Source organism: Coregonus clupeaformis, chromosome 37 (genome assembly GCF_020615455.1).
Source record: "Coregonus clupeaformis isolate EN_2021a chromosome 37, ASM2061545v1, whole genome shotgun sequence".
NCBI classification, from domain to species: Eukaryota; Metazoa; Chordata; class Actinopteri; order Salmoniformes; family Salmonidae; genus Coregonus; species Coregonus clupeaformis.
The window spans coordinates 20997668-21025270 of record NC_059228.1 but is presented as its reverse complement, the minus strand read 5'-3'; the positions used below and the strand labels follow the sequence as shown (position 1 = coordinate 21025270).

At 42.4% G+C, this 27603-nt stretch overlaps 1 protein-coding gene and 1 pseudogene across 1 annotated transcript; both read right to left on the bottom strand.

Annotated features, from left to right (window-relative positions):
* Positions 1-984: 984 nt before the first annotated feature.
* Positions 985-10648, bottom strand: LOC121553402 (gremlin-2-like). The gene is made up of 2 exons (XM_041866480.2): positions 10170-10648; positions 985-2313 (listed from the first exon to the last, which is right to left on the bottom strand). The coding sequence occupies exon 2, from the start codon at positions 2310-2312 to the stop codon at positions 1758-1760; it is 555 nt and encodes a 184-aa protein (XP_041722414.1). The 5' UTR covers position 2313; positions 10170-10648; the 3' UTR covers positions 985-1757.
* Positions 10649-10978: 330 nt separating this feature from the next.
* LOC121553510 overlaps positions 10979-27603 on the bottom strand; it is a 52409-nt pseudogene continuing 35784 nt past the window's right edge.

The following is a 27603-nucleotide window of genomic DNA, read 5'->3' as shown; positions in this document are numbered from 1 at the left end:
GCGCAGTCTGTCAATGAGAGATTTCCCCCAAGTCCAAAGAAAGTATTGTGCTGTCCAAAGTAAGTATTGTAGAATGAATTAAACAGTTAATTATTTTTGGACAGATGCCATTTTAATGAGAAATGCATCGTTTTCCAGTGAGACACACATGTTGTGGTATCTAGCCTATCCCCTGTAGCATTTGATAGAAGACACCAGTTAAGACAATCATGTTTCTATCCAATAAGCCATTTCTATCCATATATGCACTGCCTTCCACTATAAAAAGGAGCACAAGAGTGAGCTTGTATATATTTGCTTACCAGACAGCAAGTGCCTTTATAGCACACTGAGCTAGTTAATGACAAATGAGCCAATGAAATGAATCTACATTACTCTGACAATACAACCTGTATGGAAACCAGACCTGCTTAGTGAAAACCTGCATTGTGACAATCATCAGTTTATCATACATTGTAGTTTCATAGAAGGATGATACATGATGTACAGTTGTAGTTTATGCAATAAATCATGAACTTAACCATGACTTGAGCTTAGCTGCTAAGGTATTTAGTACTAAGGTATTCAGTACTAAGGTATTTAGTAGGTCATCAGGATTTCACATCATCCTCTATTGTTTTTTATTATGGAACCATAGCTACATGTTGAAATAATATTATACAGTGAGAAATACTGATGTAAAATATAACTCTAAAAAATAACATTATCCACATTACATGTAAAATTATATGCAATCTGTATGTGACATATCATGTATGATTTGTATGTTTGAATTGTTTTCCTGTACTATGTTCTGTTGGAGCCTTGTAGAGCTGTTGGTGACTGTGTCCCCATGTGCAATAACGCCTTTGTTCCTGATAAAATACTATTTATTGAAGATGAATCATCCTGAAAGTCTTTATCTGAATAGTTGTTGAGCCTATTCTTCTCAACCATCATTAGTCAACCATATCCTTTAATGCCACAACATTGTTTGCATTCAGACCACACAGATGTTTCACATGAAATAGATGTTATATATATTTATAGCTAATTATCTTTTGACATATACATATATATTTATAGTACAACAGTTATACATAAAATAATAATATCATTTCTTTACTGGCTAGCTTGATATTTGTGTGAAATATTTCACAGGTGGCTCTGAAATCCACAGGCAAATACTTAGACAGACTAGGGGTCTTTCTCTCAATCTGAAGCCCTATTGGCTGGACAGTTCCCCCAGGTAAGCCCAGTCCACAACACAACACAACATGCCATAGACAGCTGAAGAGCTCCACTTTCAGTCTAGAACTTGGTGCTGTGTTTATGGTTTTATATGTCCCTTCTAGAGCCAAAGGCCAGCTGAAAGGGGCCTTCAGTCCATGGCCATAGGTAAGGTAATATGACCAGTTTGTATAGAGTTGAAGGACCCAGTGGTTTTATATGACTGACTGTGTTGAACTGAAACATGTCTGTGCTTCAGTTGGTGTTGTGCTATGCTTCCATTTATGTCTTCGCTTTGCAGTTTCACCATAGCTGTCCATATAGTCAAAGGTCTAATAGATGGGCCACTCTGTACTACCAGTACCTGTAGGGTTCATTTAGTGTGACCAGTAGACCTGTGTACAAAGTGATGATGCAGAATAGTCCAATATAAGGGAGAGGTACTTGTCCCCTGTCATGTCTATGCTATTCATGTTCATGTTAACATTCACTTTCACAGTCACATTAGTGTCCATGGTGACTGTCATGGTCTGGTTCCGAAGAATTCCTCACAGTTTTCCGTTACCACTCACGTCCACCGACATACAGCGACACTGTTTGACACGCTGCACCTTGCGATGGCGAAAGGCCGGTTGCAGACCTGGACAGTCCAACTGCACAGTGAGCTGCGTGATGCGGTGCGGCCTGCAGAAGGAACAGGACTGGAAGGGCTCTTGGGCCTTGTTGTGGTTCTTCCGGCCGGACCCTGGGCCTCGATTTGAGCTGGGGCTCATGTGGCGGGGGATGTAGAAGGAGTTACACTGGCCATAGCAGAAGCGGTTGACCACTGTACGACTCCGGCAGCCCTCCTCGCTCACTGTCTGGCGGAGGGGTTGCGTCTTGCACCAGTCACGTCGGAGGTACCGGCGCTCCGTGACCACCAGGGCCTCCCGACTTGACGAAAGGACTTCGGGTTTCCGCGGCAACAGGCGCTGACGCTCCGACAGGTTGCCTTTGGTCTTGAAAAGTGAGGGGATGGAGCCCTGGGGGCGGGGCTTCCTGGTCTCTGTGGCAACACAGAGCACCCCAGCCAGTAGGACCGGGAGAGTGATTCTCCAAAACATTCTGGGAAAGAGTAGACAGAAAGGTTAGTTTCAGTGCTACAAAACTAAGATTGAGCCTTGTACATAAACAGTGACTATACTGTGACTAGAATGTATTGGTTTAAGAATGTAGCGAGGTTGAGTCTACTGGGTATGTCTCAATCCTGAAACTATTCCAGTGCAACAGCACTCCGTCTGTGTGTGTATGCTTTGGTGTTTAGCCTATGTATGTGTGTGAATGTTCACGTCATGTTGAACTGCCCCCTCCTCTTTCGTCTGCCCTTTAAGGAATCATTGAGTTAATCAATCGATCATCTTGTCAACGTCTCTGTGTCAATACTTCTATTTGCTTTCTTCTCAGCTACAGAACTCTTCCAAAAATAAACATGTCTTGCCATCAAAGGAAACCCTTAAACACCCATAATGAGAAAAGGAAGTTGATTTTATTGGTCTCGTCGCCGGTTAAAATAATTAGGGCTTTGCTTACTCTAGTCATGAACTATGCCGCAGATATGTAAACATGCATTAGCAGGCCCATCTGAATGTTATTAGGGGAGGACAAGAGTACCCTGTGGGTCCCCATTCCCACTCTGTGACCAAGCCCTATGAGCACTATAAACTGCCTCTCTCCACACTGCCGACTGGCAGATGTGAGACCGAGATTAAACCCTCAATAAACACACATACATATACATACACACTCACACACACATACAATTCACAATGTAATCCCAAAAAAAGGTATGTAGAATTGGGAAAAGGTATGCTTTAAGTTGAATACCTTTGTTGGGACAGAGAATTACTGCCATGTATCTGTGTTAATGCCAGTACAATTTGTCAATCACTCAAAAATCTTTGCAACAGATGTTGTTCTTGAATTGCATATACAGTATAAAGTAAGATTTCTGAATGCGGACCAAAAGCCCCACAAAGTCATTGGCCACTCCTATTCCCTGAAATACTTATTTGCTGTGCAAATGTTACATCCCTTCTCAATTTCTTGGACTCAAACACAATTGGATGTGGGACAATAACTTTATCATAATCCACTTTTGGTTTCTGTCTCTGTTTAGTTTCTGCTCTTGACCCTGGGTGAAGAGCGCTCTGCCCTTTTAAGCTCTCTTTGTCTCAATGAAACTGTCCCACTGTTCACAGTAATCTATTGATCAGCTGTATCTATGACCAGAAAGTAATAAAGTATAGAACAGCAGAGCCAGGAACCATGAGGCTGGTGGAGGGCTAGGTACTGGTATACCCAGGAACCATGAGGCTGGTGGAGGGCTAGGTACTGGTATACCCAGGAACCATGAGGCTGGTGGAAGGCTAGGTACTGGTATACCCAGGAACCATGAGGCTGGTGGAAGGCTAGGTACTGGTATACCCAGGAACCATGAGGCTGGTGGAGGGCTAGGTACTGGTATACCCAGGAACCATGAGGCTGGTGGAGGGCTAGGTACTGGTATACCCAGGAACCATGAGGCTGGTGGAGGGCTAGGTACTGGTATACCCAGGAACCATGAGGCTGGTGGAGGGCTAGGTACTGGTATACCCAGGAACCATGAGGCTGGTGGAAGGCTAGGTACTGGTATACCCAGGAACCATGAGGCTGGTGGAAGGCTAGGTACTGGTATACCCAGGAACCATGAGGCTGGCGGAAGGCTAGGGACTGGTATACCCAGGAACCATGAGGCTGGTGGAAGGCTAGGTACTGGTATACCCAGGAACCATGAGGCTGGTGGAAGGCTAGGTACTGGTATACCCAGGAACCATGAGGCTGGTGGAGGGCTAGGTACTGGTATACCCAGGAACCATGAGGCTGGTGGAAGGCTAGGTACTGGTATACCCAGGAACCATGAGGCTGGTGGAGGGCTAGGTACTGGTATACCCAGGAACCATGAGGCTGGTGGAGGGCTAGGTACTGGTATACCCAGGAACCATGAGGCTGGTGGAAGGCTAGGTACTGGTATACCCAGGAACCATGAGGCTGGTGGAGGGCTAGGTACTGGTATACCCAGGAACCATGAGGCTGGTGGAGGGCTAGGTACTGGTATACCCAGGAACCATGAGGCTGGTAGAGGGCTAGGTACTGGTATACCCAGGAACCATGAGGCTGGTGGAGGGCTAGGTACTGGTATACCCAGGAACCATGAGGCTGGTGGAAGGCTAGGTACTGGTATACCCAGGAACCATGAGGCTGGTGGAAGGCTAGGTACTGGTATACCCAGGAACCATGAGGCTGGTGGAGGGCTAGGTACTGGTATACCCAGGAACCATGAGGCTGGTGGAGGGCTAGGTACTGGTATACCCAGGAACCATGAGGCTGGTAGAGGGCTAGGTACTGGTATACCCAGGAACCATGAGGCTGGTGGAGGGCTAGGTACTGGTATACCCAGGAACCATGAGGCTGGTGGAGGGTTTAGAGAAGAGGACTGAATGGATGGAGGATGATGGTGGTCATGAGAAGGACAAGGGGAGTTGAACCTCTTCAGTGTCTTCCAGAGCAATTGATGCGTGATGAGAACGTTTACATAATTCATGCATTGATGTCAGTAGGAGATTTCTGTGAAAGTTCAAGTTACGCACGACTAAGTCTGGCTCAACTCTATCATGAGGACAAATCTCTTACACACACACACACACACACACACACACACACACACACACACACACACACACACACACACACTTGACCACAAAGGGTCAAACCTAATGATGATGTTACCTTCTGTCCCCACTGCATGTCGTAACCCTCCTCCATCATTCAATGATCTACTCACCAGTTAAACAAATGCATTTGTCCCTAAAAACATTCAGTGACTACTGATCAGAATGGATTAAGTCAATCCAACACAGCGGGCTTCCTGGAAAGTTTTTTCTCTCTATTTCCCCTTCATTAGTTAAGAAGACCAGCCCAGGTCTGGTGAGTTTAAAGGCCCTAGGGGTTGGAGGGATATCCTGACTGTGTACACAGCAGATGACAGATATGTTATATAGTCAGTGCTTCAGTCCTTCTCCACTTCCAAACTTTGCCTAAGTATGATACAGACGACCCTGCCAGCTATCGTCATCAATCTCCCAGCAAGACAAATTGCGGTTTGGAGGTTGGGGGGGAAGTAGGGGGGGATAATGATAGTGTACAGAGAGACTGTTGGAAAACAAAACAAACTATTTAGCCCTGACTTTAGTGCTTGCGGCCCCCCTCATCCACCCCCCTGACTCTCTCTCTCACCAATCATCATGGAGTCTGAGCCGGAGGGAGACTGTGGTTTTTGTATTATCGGTGAGACAGCTGAACTGGACCATGCTATCTGTCCACAAACAGGGCCACTGCATGTTATATCACAACCACAAATACCAGGCTCTATACGCTTGAATGAACCATCTCAGACCTCAGGTCTACAAATACTGAACCAAAAACAAAACTGGGATAGCTATCTCCCAGAGTAACAATTGCCCATGGCAACTTGAGCTTTACTGACCGCAGTGGGTAGCTACACTTGGATGAACTTTCCGTCTGCACCACAGTACCAGCGCCTCTATTGTAATACATCAACTATGATAGGTCAAGGGTTCTTCAATAATGAAATCTGCTAATTATTCAGTCAATAAGCTCAAAGCAGTACCTTCCACATGGGCCCTGAAATAAAGTGTTAGCAATGACAAGAACAAGAACAGGCCTAAAATGACAGGTCAAAACAAAGCCTGTGTTACACAATAATTATAGCAAAGTGTGTCAGGAAATGTAATAGACGGATAACTGACATCAATTATTGTTTTCAATTCAACAGGCCAAAGCTCACACACAGAAAACAAAACTCTGTGTTTTTACAGTGCCTTGCAAAGTATTCATCCCCCTTGGCGTTTTTCCTATTTTGTTGCATTACAACCTGTAATTTAAATTGATTTTTATTTGGATTTCATGTAATGGACATACACTAAATAGTCCAAATTGGTGAAGTGAAATGAAAAAAATATTTTTTTTCAAAACATTCTAAAACATAAATAACGGAAAAGTGGTGTGTGCATATGTATTCACCCCCTTTGCTATGAAGCCCCTAAATAAGATATGGTGCAACCAATTACCTTCAGAAGTCACATAATTAGTTAAATAAAGTCCACCTGTGTGCAATCTAAGTGTCACATGATCTGTCACATGATCTCAGTATATATACACCTGTTCTGAAAGGCCCCAGAGTCTGCAACACCACTAAGTAAGGAGCACCACCAAGCAAGCGGCACCATGAAGACCAAGGAGCTCTCCAAACAGGTCAGGGACAAAGTTGTGGAGAAGTACAGATCAGGGTTGGGTTATAAAAAAATATCCGAAACTTTGAACATCCCACGGAGCACCATTAAATCCATTATTAAAAAATGGAAAGAATATGGCACCACAACAAACCTGCCAAGAGAGGGCCGCCCACCAAAACTCACGGACCAGGCAAGGAGGGCATTAATCAGAGAGGCAACAAAGAGACCAAAGATAACCCTGAAGGAGCTGCAAAGCTCCACAGCGGAGATTGGAGTATCTGTCCATAGGACCACTTTAAGCCGTACATTCCACAGAGCTGGGCTTTACGGAAGAGTGGCCAGAAAAAAGCCATTGCTTAAAGAAAAAAATAAGCAAACACGTTTGGTGTTTGCCAAAAGGCATGTGGGAGACTCCCCAAACATATGGAAGAAGGTACTCTGGTCAGATGAGATTACAATTGAGCTTTTTGGCCATCAAGAAAAACACAATGTCTGGTGGAAGGCTAGGTACTGGTATACCCAGGAACCATGAGGCTGGTGGAGGGCTAGGTACTGGTATACCCAGGAACCATGAGGCTGGTGGAGGGTTTAGAGAAGAGGACTGAATGGATGGAGGATGATGGTGGTCATGAGGACAAGGGGAGTTGAACCTATTCAGTGTCTTCCAGAGCAAAGGATGCGTGATAAGAACGTTTACATAATTCATGCTTGATGTCAGTAGGAGATTTCTGTGAAAGTTCAAGTTACACACAACTGAGTCTGGCTCAACTCTACAGGAGGGCAGCTCTCTCTCTCAGCCCAGTCCAAGCTCTTCTCTGTCCTGGCACCTAAATGGTGGAACCAGCTTCCCCATTAAGCTAGGACAGCAGAGTCCCTGCCCATCTTCCAAAAGCCATATGTACAAATGTAATTACAATTTTGTAGACAGATTAGAATACATCGAGAGAACAGGTTCAGAATATATGGATCAATGAAAGAATGCCATCTATGCATCTACGTCTCCGTACAAACTGGTAGATTAAAAAATACTCAGATCTTGTAGATTATTTAGGCTAATTTTATGATTAGAAAAGTATGTATGAATCATTAAAAAAACAGGTTTGGAGAGCCTTTATGCACTAAACATATTGATGAATAAAAAATACAGTGGTTTAATTCATCCTGAAAGTTGTCATATTCAAGTTCAATATTGGAAGTTGTAAAAAGTGTACAATAGGGGTTGAACAATAGTCCTATAAATCTGCTATAATCCTCACTAATCATGGCACTATATGACAACCGTTCAGTCGTCGTGAACTGTGCGCCATGCTCCAGGTTTAAACTGCTAGGTGTGGTCTGAGTTCCATAATGATTCAAATAGGCTACATGTTCCAAATTATTGCACAACATCATCCTAATCTGATCCACTAATGCTAGCGACCCTCAGGAACAATTTACACGGACATGACAGAGGAAAGAAAGGTAAAAGGACACTAAAGTGACAGTTATAAATGTATGTGGGTATTACTGACGGTGGCTCCCGATAGTGGCAAATATTTAATATGATACAAATTGTCAAATAAAAAGGAGACAAGCCTGGGCATAGGCTATAATTAAAACATTCTAAAGCGCATACATCACCTCGGCAGGTTCAGAAGCCTATAGCTTGGGTGTCCAAATTTCATCCATGCAAATTATGAGGGCACACAATTAAAATTCTGAATAACGGTACAGCTATTTAGAGCCTATTTCACTGTGGAAAAGGGGCCGCAATACATGTCATGTTGATATGAGTTTGCTTCCAAATGGTTGGTTTCACATTTGTCTCCAGGGATCAAAAGGAAAATCATCAAAAACAATTGCTATGTGTATTTACAATCCCCTTCTCCAAACAGAATACTAATTTACCTAGCTCTTAACAATAGCGCTTATGCATTTATAAATTACAGTGCAACGAGAATGGTGTTATTTCTATCGCAAAAAGAAAGTAGATGCTTTTTTCACTTGGAACCGGCAGGTTCACTCGACCTTATTCATGGTTTCCTTGCGTGTAAAGGTGGTGGAATTATGAGGGAATTAAATAAAAGTCTGAATATGGTTTATCTGTAGACACACCTCCGCCACACCTTCATTTCTTAGATCGCCACCCCGAACGAATAGCAGGTGAATAGCATGCTATTCTCATGCTTAAATTCAAGGTTAGAATACACATAGAGAGAACAGTGGATAAAAGGGAATGACGTCCCATTTAACTCGGGTCGGAATCAGGATCATAGCGAGGATGGCAAAAATATAATCGATAGTGTGTTCCCCACCTAGAGGGAGTGAATTACTGCGTAACATAACCAACCCTAAACTGCAGCTGAACACAACAGGCCTGTACAGTCCCTATCAGTGTCTGTACTGATAACTTAAATCTGTCAAGTGAGAAAAACAGTGTTAAAAAATATATACTGATACTAGAGAGGGTGGTATTTAAATAAATTAAACTTGGGAGATTCAGCAAGAACCAATTGCCCTCCTCCAGCAAGGCAATGCATTGTTTCAATATTACAAACACACAGTGTTTAGAAATTGATATCTCATATTCATTAACAAAGAGCTCTTTGGGATTAAACTGGAAATAATATAGTGCGGGAAAGGGTTTATATCAAAGGGTTTATATTAGGACAAAGATGTGTGTCCTGCCTAAATCCTCTTTGGAATCAGAGCTATCAGTCCAAGGTGGAGCCGTCACCAGAGCGGTGAGTCGGATCAGAAGCCAAGCTCGCTACTCACACAACGCGTACACACGCAAACTCTCAACCACACATGTAATTAATCTGTCTCTCACACATTCACAAGTCCCGTTTATACCTGCTTCTAGCTTGCGTCCTTTTTCCTGATCTTTTCCACGTTCTGATTGTGCCCACATTTTTAGAGAGGTGTAGACAATCAAAACACACATCCTGATCTGATTGTGATCAGATCATCCTGTCCACCTCTGGAGGTTGTCAGACAGGCATGGTGTCTGGATATCTTACAAGTGTAGACAGATCTGGACAGAGACACCATTGAAATCATAATTATTCCGCTCTATAAAATCATTGACAGGTGGCACCATTGACTGATTACATCAATATATATCTTACAATAAATAAATATTATTTTGAAAGAATAGCTGTGAAATTATTTGCATAAAGGAAGGGACCAGGAAATCTGGTCACAATGCAGACACAGTGGACGGATAACAGACACATTTTAATACCATGTGTAGACACATTTCTGGAAATGTGGGCACAATCAGAATGTAGACCAGATCAGGACAAATTACCCATGTTAGCACCAGGTATAAACGGGGCTACAGTCTCTCTTACACACTGATGGATTTACACTGTGACACAAAGTTACATTCTCACCTTAATTATATAGCTTCTCCCACACTTACACACACCAAATCATTTATCACTAATACAGTCTTTCATTCATTAGCCAAATCAACAATCACCCACACACCCATTAACTCAATGAAAGCACTCAATTCCATAAACATTCAGGAAAATGCTTCCTGTGATTGAATCTCACCCTCTATACCTGTTGCTCTCCAGCCTGAATAACTGACCAGCCACCAAGACTACTGCATGACCTGAAGGAGGAAGACAGTGACTGTACCTCACAGTGTCCCGGGACAGTGGGGTGATCCCGTCTCCGTTAGGGGTAGCTGTCCACCCTTACTGGTCCTGGAGAGGGAATCCTGGTGTTGGTTTCCATGGGAACAGCAGTGGTTCCTGAGGTGGACTGTCAGTTGAGTGTCCCAAGGTCTGTGGTCCTGTTTCTCTCCACTGAGTCTGTATCTTTGAGTTTATTAATAATCCATATTTATCTCAAAATATGTATATATCTCTTTCTCCTCTCTTTGTGTAATCTGTCTTTCTCTGCCATTGGGTTTCTGTGTCTCAGTATTCTAGTGCTGTCTCTGTGTGTCTACAGCTGGGTTTGGACTCTCACTTCTGCTTTCCCCTAGACATAGACGGGGGCTTTCTATTGGCTCTGATCACAACATGAATCAAACCAAGCCTCACCTCTCTCCCTTACCCTCTCTATTTCTCTGCATACTTATCCTCCCTCCTCTTTCCACAAACATACTCACTGCTGACTCTCCAATCTTGGAATCCCCTGTCAGTCTCCCTCCCTCCCTCCCTCCCTCCCTCTCTCTCTCTCTCTCTCTCTCCCCCCTCTTCCCTCTATCACTCCCTCTCGTACTCTGAAACCCAAAATCCCTCTTCCTCTCTCACTATCGCCCCCCTTCACGCAATTTCCTCCCTCGCTTTCCCTGTCTCTCCCTCACTTTCATACTAATCTCTCTCTCTTTCTCTTTCCACCTATCCACCTTTCTTCTCACCTGGCCATGAGGTGGGTTCAATGATTAGGTGTTCCAGTACCACTGAAAGCCTTCAACACACACCACCAAAGAAACAAAGACCAGTTCAAGGAAACTTTTATCTGACATCCATCTCAGCTCTCTCTGAGCCTCTCATAAGACCACAACAGATTGTTCCTTTTTCCCAAACATGGGTGTGTGAAATCACATAATCCATATATCATTCTTACGCCTGCCTACTCACATGTCGACAAGACAAGACCCTTTGAAATTCCCAATATTTTGGTTTAGGTATAAAGAAGAAAGACAATGATGTTTTTGGAACTGGAACAGACAAAAAACACTGGCTGTCATTCACCATCAAAAATCTGAAACGTCTACAAAAAAACTTCACTGTCTAAACAATGACCATTTGATCCTACCAGTAGAGAATAGCAGGAAACTATAGCAGCTGAATTCAAGCCTCAGTCTTTGTCCATACTATGACTAATATCTTAAGTCATGGTTTCTCATGGCTTAAATATACTGACTGGCCTGAACTGACAAGGTTATGGTTTGTGAAACTCTGTTAGTGATATTAGCAATTAAGCCTTAGGGCTCAATTGACTTCGTAGTGCTGAACACCCACGCTCTAGCGCGACATGGGCAATGTTCCCGCCGTTCGCGGAGACTGCATTCATGGTAAATGCTGAATATGTCGGCTCAATCGGCAACTACCTTTCAATTTCAATCGTGTTATAAAGCAGATCTTCAGCGCTACTGATTGAATCAAGCCCTTAGCGCGCTAGAAATGTAAAGCTAATTTCCGATTGAGCAAACATATGCAGCATTTACCGTGAATGCAGTCTCCGCTAAAGCTGCAAAATTGCCTTTAAATTTCAATCTCGCTGTAACGCTGAACTTCCTCCATACGGATTGAATACAGCCTTTACTTTTTGTGGTCGTGTTTTTTGTACAGTATAATAAATGTCTAAATTGCTGACAAATAACACATTTGAACAAAATCAACAAATAAAGCATTATTTTTTGCAAACATACAACTTATTCCCTTAAATTATAGTAAAATAAGCGAAGACCAGTTCTAATCTAACGGATACCCAAAACTACTGTAGGTTCCGCTCTGTTAAATCTACCACCATCTAGTGGCAACAACTAAACTGCAGATGACAGTCTGTGCCCTTAGCAGACAGAGCAGTGAGAATAATCATGAGCTATAACACTGACTCCAGATCAGTATGTCCATCTCCTCCTGCTAGTCATTACAAAATGTATTGATTCATTACCAGGACAGTTAAAACAGATAAAGGGCCAACTTTAATACATTTTTAAGTGTCTTTAAATATGGTATAAAAATAAATGCAGGAGAGAGTAACAAAGAAGTGCGTTCTACAGAAGACAGAAGACAGCAGCTTGAATGTGACTTTACAAGTGTAATGAAAACTGTGCTAATTACTGTAGTGCAATAAAAGCAATGCAAAATAAACATAATAATTTATATATATGTATACTGCACAACACTTCCCTTATCGTGACAAAAGTAGGTGTGATTACAGATCGTGTACTGTATAGTAATAATATTTTGATTAGATTTTACTGTTAAGCTGTCGTTTCCAATTAATTGTTTTCTGACATCATTAGCTCAGCTGGTGAGGAACACGCGTGTCCATCAGATATGGTGGAAGTAACTGGACACTGACTTTCTTTAAAGGCATTATCTGGTCTCAATGTCTGTCCTAAAATGCCTGTCTGTCCAAAAATGCCTGTCCTCGCCAATAGTAGATATAGATCAGGTAAAATAAATAACAAGCCTTCTCCTTGGACATGCAACATCTGATGTACTGTCCAGCTCATCGTCTGAGTGGAAAGCAGACAGTGATGATGTAGAAATGACGTAGAAATGGTCCTCCTCTATATCGCAGAGTGGCTGTATTTTAGCATGATGGCACAAGGTTGGTCAGCCTCTTGGATGTCAGGGATTTCCCCTGGGAGAAGGAGAGAAGAAGCGGGAAAGAGAAAGAGAGAGAATGAGATCAATTGTCTACTGTAATCTAAGATTCACTCCAACACCCTCCTGTAATATAGCATGTGGAAATGTCTGTGTGTTAGCAGAGTGAGCGAGAGTTCTACCTGGTCGGAATATGAAAGTGTGTAATGTCAGGATTATACTGACATCCTATGGGCATCAAGTGTACAACATGATTGCATCATACTGTGTTATTGTGTTATACTGTAAGTCAGACATGCTGTAGCTTCCTTAATCTGAGTAAAGTTAATTCAGAGAATACAGTTTACATCAAGAGCTGTCAAAAGAGCTGTCTCCATGCAATATGCAAAAATGTGAGGGTGAACACAGAGAGGATGAAAGTCAGTGAGGTGAGCAACCACATGCAATTTACTGTAACACTCTGCACTGATTGTTGGCATTATTACCTGGATGTAAAATCCTTCAAAACAAGTTCTTACTTTTCTGTGGGGACAAGGAGAGAACACAGAATGAATGAGGGAGGACATTTTGGCAGGTTGGTTTCAGGGGCCAAAATGGGAGACATGCAGGAGAGGTCACATGCCTCTGTCCTGTAACAGCTCAGCTGACTCTTCTAAAGGCTGGATTCAATCTGTATCGCAGAAGTATCACGGAAGATCCACGTTATAGCTCGATTGAAATTTAAAGGCAATGTTCCCGCGTTCGCAGAGACTGCATTCACAGTAAACGCTGCATATGTCGGCTCAATCGGAAATTACCTTTACATTTTAACGTGGATCTTCTGCGATACGGATTAAATCCAGCCTTAACTCTCAGAGGAGTTAACAAATGCAACATTGTGTATCAAACTACACTAAAACATGATTTCACAAGAATAATAAACCAATATGTATAGGTTATATCCTGATATTATTGTGCTCCTATTGCATCTAGTTCTTGAAAGGGAATGATGAATGTCTAACTACCATTGTTGCATAAATATTTTTTTACTAATAAATGTCTGATTAATTAGTTAATCATGAAATATACAGTGCCTTTCAGAAAGTATTCACACCCATTTACTTTTTCCACATTTTGTTGTATTACAGCCTGCATTTAAAATGTATTCGATTGAGATTTTTTTGTCACTGGCCTACACACAATACCCCATAATGTCAAAGTGGAATTATGTTTGTCGACATTTTTACATATGAATTAAAAACGAAAAGCTGAAATGTCTTGAGTCAATAAGTATTCAACCCCTTTGCTATGGCAAGCCTAAATAAGTTCAGGAGTAAAAATTTCCTTAACAAGTCACATAATAAGTTGCATTGACTCACTCTATGTGCAATAATAGTGTTTAACAGGATTTTTGAATGACTACCTCATCTCTGTTCCCCACATATTCAATTATCTGTAAGCTCCCTCAGTCGAGCAGTGAATTTCGAATACATATTCAACCACAAAGACCAGAATTTGCCTCTCAGAGATGGGCACCTATTGGTAGATGACACCTATTGGCAGACATTGAATATCCCTTTGAGCATGGCAAAGTTATTAATGGTGTATCAATACACCCAGTCACTGTAAAGATATAGGCATCCTTCCTAACTCAGTTGCCGGAGAGAAAGGAAACTGCTCAGGGATTTCACCATGGTGAAAGGCCAATGGTGACTTTAAAACAGTTACAGAGTTTAATGGCTGTGATAGGAGAAAACTGAGGATGGATCAACATTGTAGTTACTCTACAATACTTACCTAATTGACAGAGTGAACAGAATAAAAATATTCCAAAACATGCATCCTGTTGCCAACAAGGCACTAAAATAATACTGCAAAAAATGTTTGGGGGAAAAATAAATACAACACATTACTGAGTAATATCTCCATATTTTCAAGCATAGTGGTGGCTGCATCATGTTATGGGTATGCTTGTAATCGTTAAGAACTAAGGAGTTTTTCAGGATAAAAAAGAAACGTAATGGAGCTTCTAAGCAAAGGCAAATTCCTAGAGGAAAACCTGGTTCAGTCTGCTTTCCACCAGACACTGGGAGATAAATTCACCTTTCAGCAGGACAATAACCTAAAACACAAGGCAAAATCTACACTGGAGTTGTTTACCAAGAAGACAGTGAATGTTCCTGAGTGGCCACATTACAATTTGGACTTAAATCTGCTTGGAAATCTATGGCAAGACTTGCAAAAGGTTGTCTAGCAATGATCAACAACCAATTTGACAGAGCTTGAAAAGAATAATGGGGAAATATTGTACAATCCATGTGTGCAAAGCTCTTAGAGACTCACAGCTGTAATCGTTGCCAAAGGTGATTCTAACATGTGTTGACTCAGGGGTGTGAATACTTATGTAAATTAGATATTTCTGTATTTCAATCAATCAATCAATTTTATTTTATATAGCCCTTCTTACATCAGCTAATATCTCGAAGTGCTGTACAGAAACCCAGCCTAAAACCCCAAACAGCTAGTAATGCAGGTGTAGAAGCACGGTGGCTAGGAAAAACTCCCTAGAAAGGCCAAAACCTAGGAAGAAACCTAGAGAGGAACCAGGCTATGAGGGGTGGCCAGTCCTCTTCTGGCTGTGCCGGGTGGAGATTATAACAGAACCATGCCAAGATGTTCAAAAATGTTCATAAGTGACAAGCATGGTCAAATAATAATCAGGAATAAATCTCAGTTGGCTTTTCATAGCCGATCATTAAGAGTTGAAAACAGCAGGTCTGGGACAGGTAGGGGTTCCATAACCGCAGGCAGAACAGTTGAAACTGGAATAGCAGCAAGGCCAGGCGGACTGGGGACAGCAAGGAGTCACCACGGCCGGTAGTCCCGACGTATGGTCCTAGGGCTCAGGTCTCTCAGTTGGCTTTTCATAGCCGATCATTAAGAGTTGAAAACAGCAGGTCTGGGACAGGTAGGGGTTTCGTAGCCGCAGGCAGAACAGTTGAAACTGGAATAGCAGCAAGGCCAGGCGGACTGGGGACAGCAAGGTGTCAGCATGCCCGGTAGTCCTGACGTATGGTCCTAGGGCTCAGGTTCTCAGAGAGAAAGAGAGAACGAGAGAATTAGAGAGAGCATACTTAAATTCACACAGGACACTGGATAAGACAGGAGAAGTACTCCAGGTATAACCAACTAACCCCAGCCCCCCGACACATAAACTACTGCAGCATAAATACTGGAGGCTGAGACAGGAGCGGTCCGGAGACACTGTGGCCCCATCCGAAGAAACCCCGGACAGGGCCAAACAGGAAGGATATAACCCCACCCACTCTGCCAAAGCACAGCCCCCGCACCACCAGAGGGATATCCTCAACCACCAACTTACAATCCTGAGACAAGGCCGAGTATAGCCCACAGAGGTCTCCACCACAGCACAAACCAAGGGGGGGCGCCAACCCAGACAGGAAGATCACGTCAGTAACTCAACCCACTCAAGTGACGCACCCCTCCTAGGGACGGCATGAAAGAGCACCAGCAAGCCAGTGACTCAGCCCCTGTAACAGGGTTAGAGGCAGAGAACCCCAGTGGAGAGAGGGGAACCGGCCTGGCAGAGACAGCAAGGGCTGTTCGTTGCTCCAGAGCCTTTCCGTTCACCTTCACACTCCTGGGCCAGACTACACTCAATCATATGACCTACTGAAGAGATAAGTCTTCAGTAAAGACTTAAAGGTTGAGACCGAGTCTGCGTCTCTCACATGGGTAGGCAAACTGTTCCATAAAAATGGAGATCTATAGGAGAAAGCCCTGCCTCCCGCTGTTTGCTTAGAAATTCTAGGGACAATTAGGAGGCCTGCGTCTTGTGACCGTAGCGTACGTATTGGTATGTACGGCAGGACCAACTCGGAAAGATAGGTAGGAGCAAGCCCATGTAACGCTTTATAGGTTAACAGTAAAACCTTGAAATCAGCCCTTGCCTTAACAGGAAGCCAGTGTAGGGAAGCTAGCACTGGAGTAATATGATCAAATTTCTTGGTTCTAGTCAGGATTCTAGCAGCCGTATTTAGCACTAACTGAAGTTTATTTAGTGCTTTATCCGGGTAGCCGGAAAGTAGAGCATTGCAGTAGTCTAACCTAGAAGTAACAAATGCATGGATTAATTTTTCTACATCATTTTTGGACAGAAAATTTCTGATTTTTGCAATGTTACGTAGATGGAAAAAAGCTGTCCTTGAAACAGTCTTGATATGTTCGTCAAAAGAGAGATCAGGGTCAAGAGTAACGCTGAGGTCCTTCACAGTTTTATTTGAGACGACTTTACAACCATCAAGATGAATTGTCAGATTTAACAGAAGATCTCTTTGTTTCTTGGGACCTAGAACAAGCATCTCTGTTTTGTCCGAGTTTAAAAGTAGAACGTTTTCAGCCATCCACTTCCTTATGTCTGAAACACAGGCTTCTAGCGAGGGCAATTTTGGGGGCTTCACCATGTTTCATTGAAATGTACAGCTGTGTGTCATCCGCATAGCAGTGAAAGTTAACATTATGTTTTCGAATAACATCCCCAAGAGGTAAAATGTATAGTGAAAACAATAGTGGTCCTAAAACGGAACCTTGAGGAACACCGAAATGTACAGTTGATTTGTCGGAGGACAGACCATTCACAGAGACAAACTGATATCTTTCCGACAGGTAAGATCTAAACCAGGCCAGAACTTGTCCGTGTAGACCAATTTGGGTTTCCAGTCTCTCCAAAAGAATGTGGTGATCGATAGTGTCAAAGGCAGCACTAAGGTCTAGTAGCACGAGGACAGATGCAGAGCCTCGGTCTGACGCCATTAAAAGGTCATTTACCACCTTCACAAGTGCAGTCTCAGTGCTATGATGGGGTCTAAAACCAGACTGAAGCATGTCGTATACATTGTTTGTCTTCAGAAAGGCAGTGAGTTGCTGCGCAACAGCTTTTTCTAAAATTTTTTGAGAGGAATGGAAGATTCGATATAGGCCGATAGTTTTTTATATTTTCCGGGTCAAGGTTTGGCTTTTTCAAGAGAGGCTTTATCACTGCCACTTTTAGTGAGTTTGGTACACATCCGGTGGATAGAGAGCTGTTTATTATGTTCAACATAGGAGGGCCAAGCACAGGAAGCAGCTCCTTCAGCAGTTTAGTAGGAATAGGATCCAGTATGCAGCTTGAAGGTTTAGAGGCCATGATTATTTTCATCATTGTGTCAAGAGATATAGTACTAAAACACTTAAGTGTCTCTCCCGATCCCAGGCCCTCGCAGAGCTGTGCAGATCCAGGACAGCTAAGCCCTGGAGGAATACGCAGATTCAAAGAGGAGTCCGTAATTTGCTTTCTAATGGTCATGATCTTTTCCTCAAAGAAGTTCATGAATTTATTACTGCTGAAGTGAAAGCCATCCTCTCTTGGGGAATGCTGCTTTTTAGTTAGCTTTGCAACAGTATCAAAAAGAAATTTTGGATTGTTCTTATTTTCCTCGATTAAGTTGGAAAAGTAGGATGATCGAGCAGCAGTGAGGGCTCTTCTGTACTGCACGGTACTGTCTTTCCAAGCTAGTCGGAAGACTTCCAGTTTGGTGTGGCGCCATTTCCGTTCCAATTTCCTGGAAGCTTGCTTCAAAGCTCGGGTATTTTCTGTATACCAGGGAGCTAGTTTCTTATGACAAATGTTTTTCGTTTTTAGGGGTGCAACTGCATCTAGGGTATTGCGCAAGGTTAAATTGAGTTCCTCAGTTAAGTGGTTAACTGATTTTTGTCCTCTGACGTCCTTGGGTAGGCAGAAGGAGTCTGGAAGGGCATCAAGGAATTTTTGTGTTGTCTGAGAATTTATAGCACGACTTTTGATGCTCCTTGGTTGGGGTCTGAGCAGATTATTTGTTGCGATTGCAAACGTAATAAAATGGTGGTCCGATAGTCCAGGATTTTGTGGAAAAACATTAAGATCTACAACATTTATTCCATGGGACAAAACTAGGTCCAGAGTATGACTGTGGCAGTGAGTAGGTCATTTCATCTTCAATAACTTTGCAAAAAGGTCTAAAAACATTTTTTCACTTTGTCACTATGCGGTATTGTGTGTACATGGGTGAGAAAAAAACAACAATTTAATGCATTTTGAATTCAGGCTGTAACACAACAAAATGTGGAATAAGTCAAGGGGTATGAATACTTTCTGAAGGCACTGTATAGGTTAATTTCTGAAATGAAACACAATAATTCCGTTAACAAAACTCTTAGAAAAGCTTACTTGGTGCTATAATTGCAACATAAAAGTCCAAAGGGAAGGAAAGGAGAGGCACAGTACATGTTGACAAGGCCCTGAAAAAGATGGTCATGAAACGTCACCATGCCCGTGTCCATGACAGGTCCCAGAGGTGAGGGAGGGAAGGAGAGAGTGATAAAGCAGTGGACATGCTTTATCTGAACAGGCCCGTTGGTCGACCAGAAAAACCCATGTCCTCTTACCACATTTCGAGTGAATTTCTCAAATGAAGTTCTGCGGTCCTGAATGTCTCCATACTTAACCAAAAAAATAAGAAAAAGAAACAAAAAGAAAAGAAACAAAAAGAAAGACAGAAAAGAAAGACAGAGCTGAAACCAAAAAGTGAAGGAATGGGAAACAAACTAAACTGTGAGGAGAGGCCCTTTGAAAAATAAAAGCGAAAATAAGGATATGCTGATGTGATTACGATGAGAATTATACAGTGATATGTGACATAACACAAAACATAAGCCAAATCATAGAAAATCATGAAGGAACTATCATTTTAATTATAAACTGGGTGGTTCGAGCCCTGAATGCTGATTGGCTGAAAGCTGTGGTATATCAGACCTTATAAACTGGGTGGTTCGAGCCCTGAATGCTGATTGGCTGACAGCCGTGGTATATCAGACCGTATACCACAGGTAAGACAAAACATGTACTTTTACTGCTCTAATTACGCTGGTAACCAGTTTATAATAGCAATAAGGCACCTCGGGAGTTTGTGGTATATGGCCAATATACAACGGCTAAGGGCTGTATCCAGGCACTCCGCGTTGCGTCGTGAATTAGAACAGCCCTTAGCCGTGGTATATTGGCCATATCCCACACCCCCTCAGGCCTTATTGCTTAATTACCCCATTATCACAACCATCGTTACAGGTCAGACACCTTATGAGGCATTTTCTTTACATGTGAAAATGCTGCTACAGTAGCTATTCCTTCACTGCTGGAGGCACCAATGTCATTGATCCAGGCCTGAGGCAGGGCAGGTCAGAGAACAGCAGTGCACACAGCCATGTTTATTCTTTGAAGACCTTACCTTTTTCTTGGCCTGTAGCAGCTCCTGGTAGGCACTGGAACGGATGAAGCGGCTGTAGGAGTCACTCTTCATCAGCTTGAAGATGTGATCCTGTCAACCACAAGGAAATGGTTCAACCACAGTGATGGTCATGTTGTAACAACCCTTGATACAATTCAACGTCCCAGAATATTTTCTGTTGAGACAAATGTACTGAACAGTACAGTAGCTTATCCAGCTGATTTCCCAAACACACTACAAGCATAAGTCAGTAACCTGCCTATAATTACCCTACTGTTCACTAACATATTACTACAGTGTTACCTGTGCGTCCTCAAAGGCGTAGCGTCCAGGGTCCTTGACGTTCTGGGTGGTCTTGTCATAGCTCTTAGAGTCAACGTTGATGGCACTGGGAGCTCCAGAGGCCAGGAACTCCTGCCAGATCTCCTGAACCCGGGTCGGGACCTCCCGGATGGGCCTTTTCTTTACCTCCTGGACCGCTAGCCAGAACCTGCAGGACACAACACGGGGGCGGGGAATAACACAGTTGTATTTTGCATCATCATCACCATGATGTGGCCGGTGACACTTTGCTTCTTGAAAGTCCAATATCTTGAAAAATTGACTGCTGACATGCAAAACATTTTGGGACTGTATCAACGCTGGACTAATTAAAAAAATACCAAAAGATAATCTTTATAGTTAAAGGGAAAATCCACTCAAAATCTATCCCTTGAACCCCTTTATTTTTGTCTTTCTCTATCACTCTTCAGGCTAATATAGGACTAGCAACATATTATATGTGTGCATGCTTGTGCCTGCTGTGCATGTTTTGTCCAGGATAAGCCGTTTTCCCAACATGGTTTCTTATAGGAATTTCTGGATAAGTATTGCAGAGATTTTGTCTGAAAATATTTGTCTGAAATATAAATTCAGTGCTCAGTTATGTCCTTTAATGATGATAACATCACATATCTAATTATAGGGTAATTAATGTGACCAATTAGGTGTTAAATTCCACCTCTGACTCTCACTCAGTTAGATAATAACACATTACCAGATTGACCTGAAGATTAGCTCTGGGCAAAACAGTTCAGACAAGTACCAGAAGAGGAAGTACAGGAAACATGAATGAAGTGCAAGGATAGGTTATGATTGTGTGTGAGAGAAAGGAAGTGAGAGTGTGTGCATGTGGGGGTGTACGTGCGTGCATGTGTGTTACGTGTGTGTGTATGTACTGTATCCCTACCTCAGGTTCTCTGAGCTGAACTCAGACTCCAGGAACTTGAGGAACTGCTCCCTCCCCACCTGATCCTTGAGAACCTCGTTGATGCCGAAAGCCCACCTCTTCACCCTCTGCTGACCTGGCTCCTTACTAGGAAGAGACACACGCAGTCAGACACCACAGTGTATAGAGGGAAAATCTCAGTGAACAGTTAACAGTGCACACTACACAGCTACAAATCATTTTATTACTACCTGACATCCCTCAGGAGATGGTCTGATCCAGAGCAACTCACAAATAATTTACTGGTACCACTCACTACTTGTACCAGTGTAAAACAGCACAGAATAACCACAGAGATGTAATAATAATTTTTTTAAAGACAGTCCAAGAAGACACACCTGGCCTCCAGCTCCCACACCGCGGTGTCGTCTGAGATCCAGGGGTTGGAGGGGTCGGTCGGCGTGATGAAGGGGTCATATTCCACATACTGCTCTGTATAGGCCAACAAACTGGAGAGAAAGACTTACTATTCAGTTCAGGCAGGTAGAGTGGACAGAAAATGTGACAATGTATTGTGCGGCCTGGGGAACTCAGGATATGACTAACAACAGTGCTACACAGTATTTGACCTTCGAAGATAGCAGGAAGTGATGCAGTATCTTTGTTTTAACACAATAGTGAGTAACCCAGGCAGCTGAGGATGGTAATCTCTGTTCAATGTTACGTACTCTCTGTTCAGTGTTACATAACAGCACAATAAATTACAATTAGCCTTAGTGCTGATGATACACAGCAGGTATTGTTCAGGCTAAACACTTTTCAAGGTTGTCTAAGCTCTTAATTACTGGCTACATTAAGTTTTAGAGAGTTCATGAAGGGATCAGTGGGGGAAAATGAAGAGATGGAGAACTTCGCTCACCTCTCGGCCACTTTGGACATTTTCAGTCGATGTCTGTCTAATTGCCCTCCCCAATAATTGATCTGGAACAACAAGGGGAAACAGTATTTTGTGAATTTCTGGAAACTGGTCAAACTAATAAGACAGTAACAGTGTTGCCATCTTAAGTGTACATTTGGAAAGAACAGTTTCCTTCCAAACATACATTTTGCAATGCAAGAGAAGCTACCCAGGCAGTCCAGCAACCTCTACATTACCTGGTCCTGCAGCTGCTCCTCTGTGGCTGGCTTGGCCTCTTGGGCGGGGGATGTGAGTGGGGCTGTGGGTTCGCACATCATTCTGAGGCCCATATACAGACTGAGGCAGAGACAATCAAACAGAAACCACCCAAAGTCAATTTTATTTTTTATTTTTTAAGTGTTTCAGCTAACCTGTTATTCAGAATTAATGGATTTATAGGAAGAGTTACCTTTCTTGTCTTTTGGGGATTTTTCATTCTGGAGGACTTCTTTATGTCAACTTCTGTTGTGTTTACACATCCGGGCTGGAGAGCAACAGAAATTAACAGAATAAAAGCATGCCCTTCAGGGAGCATTCTCTGCTTCTTCCTATTGATTCACTAGCAGCTCAGGTAGGACTGTTTAGTGAACCCAGAAATCCAGCTTTTTCTATTGCACTTTGCTACAAGCTCAGTCAAACATGATCTAGCTAAATACTAATGTAAAACATATTGTCTGAATGTCCCGCATGATTAAACAAGGAGCACAATTAAGGTATCCTCCAGGACCACGGTGGCTAATTGGTTTGACGAGGCTGCTGTGAAATCAGAAAGGAACCTGATTATAATGTCCCAAGCATGCATGAATTGATCCTGTTATTTTACAATTAAGCTCATGGAGCTGGATTTTTCCAAGGAAGTGGATCCATTCCCTAGTGGAAGCTATTACTAAGAAGGAAGTGTGTCTGAATGGATGATGAGGTCATACAGACCACAGGAGAGCTGCAGGTGAATACATTATTTTTGAGGAATTGACGGTACAATAATAACATTTTGACATTATGGCAGACAAAGAAGAAAGAAGAAAGCGCTGCCTTTACCAAGCAAAAAAAAATTGACGATTGTCCAAACCCCTCACATTATTCACATTGAACAGAGAAAGAAATTGCTTTGTAGACTGAAGAAAGTTCTATAACATTTTACAAAAAACATCTAATAAAAAAATCCATGCCACATATTTTTTATTTCTAAGATAAGATCAATGTAGGTTTTTGACAATGGATATTTCTAAGCATGTATGCATGACAATACACAACAATATTCCACAAACAGAAATACTAAGTTAGGGGCTCGATTCAATCTGTATCGCGGAAGTTCAGCGCTATAGCGCGATTTAAATTTAAAGGCAATGTTCCGCGTTCGTGGAGACTGCATTCACAGTAAATGCTGCATATGTCCGCTCAATTGGAAATTACCTTTACATTTCAATTGCACTATTGCGCTGGAGTTAAGCGATACAGATTGAATGGATCCCTTAGCCTCCAGTTAGCTGTATGCTCCAGTGGAACATTTGCACTAACACTGTAGCTAGGTGTTATGTGATGGAGATACTGTAACTCTTGTAGCATGAGATTTTAAAAGCACAATAAACTCACCACTGGTCTGTGCACATCCCAAAATGCTCTTTCTTGACTATCGAGAATTTTCCTCTCAATCTTATCTCTTTTCTTGTCAACTCTGATGAGATAGGATACACAGTACAGGCAATTACTTTTTAGGTTTTTTCACAAAACCATATTTTGTGTAATTATTAATGTTTTTTCTTTGCCACTTCCCCTGCCTAAAATGTGGTGTTATTAGGAAACTGCTGAGAAGTGGTAGTTAGAGATGATGGCATATCCGTTATAATGAGGAGTGTGGTGATCAACTTAACACTCATCAACACATAGTAGATTTGTTTCTTTTGGAAACTTACTTTGCTTGTGCTTCTGCTTGCATAAATATGAACTCCCATTTTCTGGCAAATGCTCTCTGTAACCTCGCTAAGCTCTCCTGAAACAACAATAAACATAAAAAATACAGACAGTAAATCTAGCCAAACAATTATTTGTCTTATTTCATGACATGATATAATAACACAATAATAGCAACAGAACAAAAGGTTTTCACTGTGAAGATACAGGCTGATATCAGTGTTAAGGATGCTAGTGCTAACATACTAAAGAGATGAAGCTACAGGCTGATATCAATGTTAAGGATGCTAGTGCTAACATACTAAAGATACAGGCTGATATAAATGTTAAGGATGCTAGTGCTAACATACTAAAGATACAGGCTGATATAAATGTTAAGAATGCTAGTGCTAACATACTAAAGACACAGGCTGATATCAGTGTTAAGGATGCTAGTGCTAACATACTAAAGATACAGGCTGATATAAATGTTAAGGATGCTAGTGCTAACATACTAAAGAGATGAAGCTACAGGCTGATATCAGTGTTAAGGATGCTAGTGCTAACATACTAAAGAGATGAAGCTACAGGCTGATATCAATGTTAAGGATGCTAGTGCTAACATACTAAAGATACAGGCTGATATAAATGTTAAGGATGCTAGTGCTAACATACTAAAGATACAGGCTGATATAAATGTTAAGGATGCTAGTGCTAACATACTAAAGACACAGGCTGATATCAGTGTTAAGGATGCTAGTGCTAACATACTAAAGATACAGGCTGATATAAATGTTAAGGATGCTAGTGCTAACATACTAAAGATACAGGCTGATATAAATGTTAAGGATGCTAGTGCTAACATACTAAAGATACAGGCTGATATAAATGTTAAGGATGCTAGTGCTAACATACTAAAGAGATGAAGATACAGGCTGATATCAGTGTTAAGGATGCTAGTGCTAACATACTAAAGATACAGGCTGATATAAATGTTAAGGATGCTAGTGCTAACATACTAAAGATACAGGCTGATATAAATGTTAAGGATGCTAGTGCTAACATACTAAAGACACAGGCTGATATCAGTGTTAAGGATGCTAGTGCTAACATACTAAAGATACAGGCTGATATAAATGTTAAGGATGCTAGTGCTAACATACTAAAGAGATGAAGCTACAGGCTGATATCAGTGTTAAGGATGCTAGTGCTAACATACTAAAGAGATGAAGATACAGGCTGATATCAGTGTTAAGGATGCTAGTGCTAACATACTAAAGCGATGAAGATACAGGCTGATATCAGTGTTAAGGATGCTAGTGCTAACATACTAAAGAGATGAAGATACAGGCTGATATCAGTGTTAAGGATGCTAGTGCTAGCATACTAAAGAGATGGATGTAGGCTGATATCAATGTTAAGGATGCTAGTGCTAACATACTAAAGAGACAATGACAATGAACAGAGAAGACCTCCTACCGCCTCGTAGTCTGCCAGCTCCAGACGAGCTTTGTTTTGCATTGTTCTTTTGCAGAGGTAAACAGCTGCGGCACAGAACACAGAGGAAGAACAAACCAATCAGAAAACAGAGAAAGCTACTATTGACCAGATGCTGTTTTACAGATAACATTTTTACTTTGCCAAACCCTTTCTGCATCAGCTGCAGACTAGGCCACAACATTAATAAGTCATTCCATAACCAGAGTATCATGTGGCTTGCAAAATGGTCTTAACAACATCCATTGCAGCTTTGGGGATGCAAACGGCTATCTATATGGCTGGAGGGGTTGTTGCAACTTATATACAAAATAAGACATACAAATACTTATATTCACTTATTGAATTGAACAAACCACCATTGATGGTTCTGTTTTCTTCTGCAAAGCCATTTGGGTTACAATGTCCTGCATGCCAGATGATACACAAATAAAATCGATTTTGATATTATCATCCTGATGGTTACATTCAATGCACGGTACAGCCTTCCATTATGTATTACTATTCACTACTGCTAAGTGAATACTTACCATAGTCTGTATTCTCTGGTTCCCAGCAGTTTGATGGCCAGAAGTAGGGGGTCTGGGGAGAATGATTGTGAGGAGAAAATAGTGAGGGACAAGCCAGCTAAAGAACTGAGACACATTGATCTAAGAACTGATCTGAGAACTGAAACACCTTGATCTAAGAACTGATCTGAGAACTGAGACACCTTGATCTAAGAACTGATCTGAGAACTGAGACACCTTGATCTAAGAACTGATCTAAGAACTGAGACACCTGGCTAAAATCCCTGTTATTTCTCTAGAGCGAGGCACTTTAGTTGCCTCAGTAAAACATCCAGCAATATAAATGGATTAGGTATAAAGCACATAGGTCCCTGTGGATAAGCATTCAACAACGACATATGAATCCTAGTCCTCCCTGTGTGGTCTGATATCAACCTGGCGCAGACAATCACGGACTACAAAAGGAAAACCAGCCACGTCGCTTCCAGACAAGCTAAACACGTTCTTCGCCCGCTTTGAGGATAACACAGTGCCACTGACGAGGCCCACTACCAAGGACTGTGGCCTCTCCTACTCCGTGGCCGACGTGATTAGGACATTTAAGCATGTTAACCCCTTCAAGGCTGCCGGCCCAGACGGCATCCCTAGCCGCGTCCTCAGAGCATGCGCAGACCAGCTGGCTGGTGTGTTTATGGACATATTCAATCTCTCCCTTTCCCAGTCTGCTGTTCCCACATGCTTCAAGATGGCCACCATTGTTCCTGTACACAAGAAAGCAAAGGTAACTGAACTAAATGACTAACGTCCTGTAGCACTCACCTCTGTCATCATGAAGTGCTTTGAGAGACTAGTCAAGGATCATATCACCTCTACCTTACCTGTCACCCTAGACCCACTTCAATTTGCTTACCGCCCCAATAGATCCACAGACGATGCAATCGCCATCACACTGCACACTGCCCAATCCCATCTGGACAAGAGGAATACCTATGTAAGAATGCTGTTAATTGACTATATCTCAGCATTCAACACCATAGTACCCTCCAAGCTCATCATTAAGCTCGAGGCCCTGGGTCTGAACCCCGCCCTCTGCAACTGGGTCCTGGACTTCCTGACGGGCCGCCCCCAGGTGGTGAAGGTAGGAAACAACATCTCCACTTCGCTGATCCTCAACACTGGGGCCCCACAAGGGTGTGTGCTCAGCCCCCTCCTGTACTCCCAGTTCACCCATGACTGCGTGGCCAAGCACGCTTCCAACTCAATCATCAAGTTTGCAGACGACACAACAGTAGTAGGCTTAATTACCAACAATGACGAGACCACCTACAGGGAGGAGGTGAGGGCTCTGGGAGTGTGGTGCCAGGAAAATAACATCTCACTCAACGTCAACAAAACAAAGGAGATGATCGTGGACTTCA

What these genes read in the sequence shown, in the direction of transcription:
- LOC121553402 (XM_041866480.2), bottom strand. Translation starts at nt 2,312, where the DNA reads ATGTTTTGGAGAATCACTCTCCCGGTCCTACTGGCTGGGGTGCTCTGT.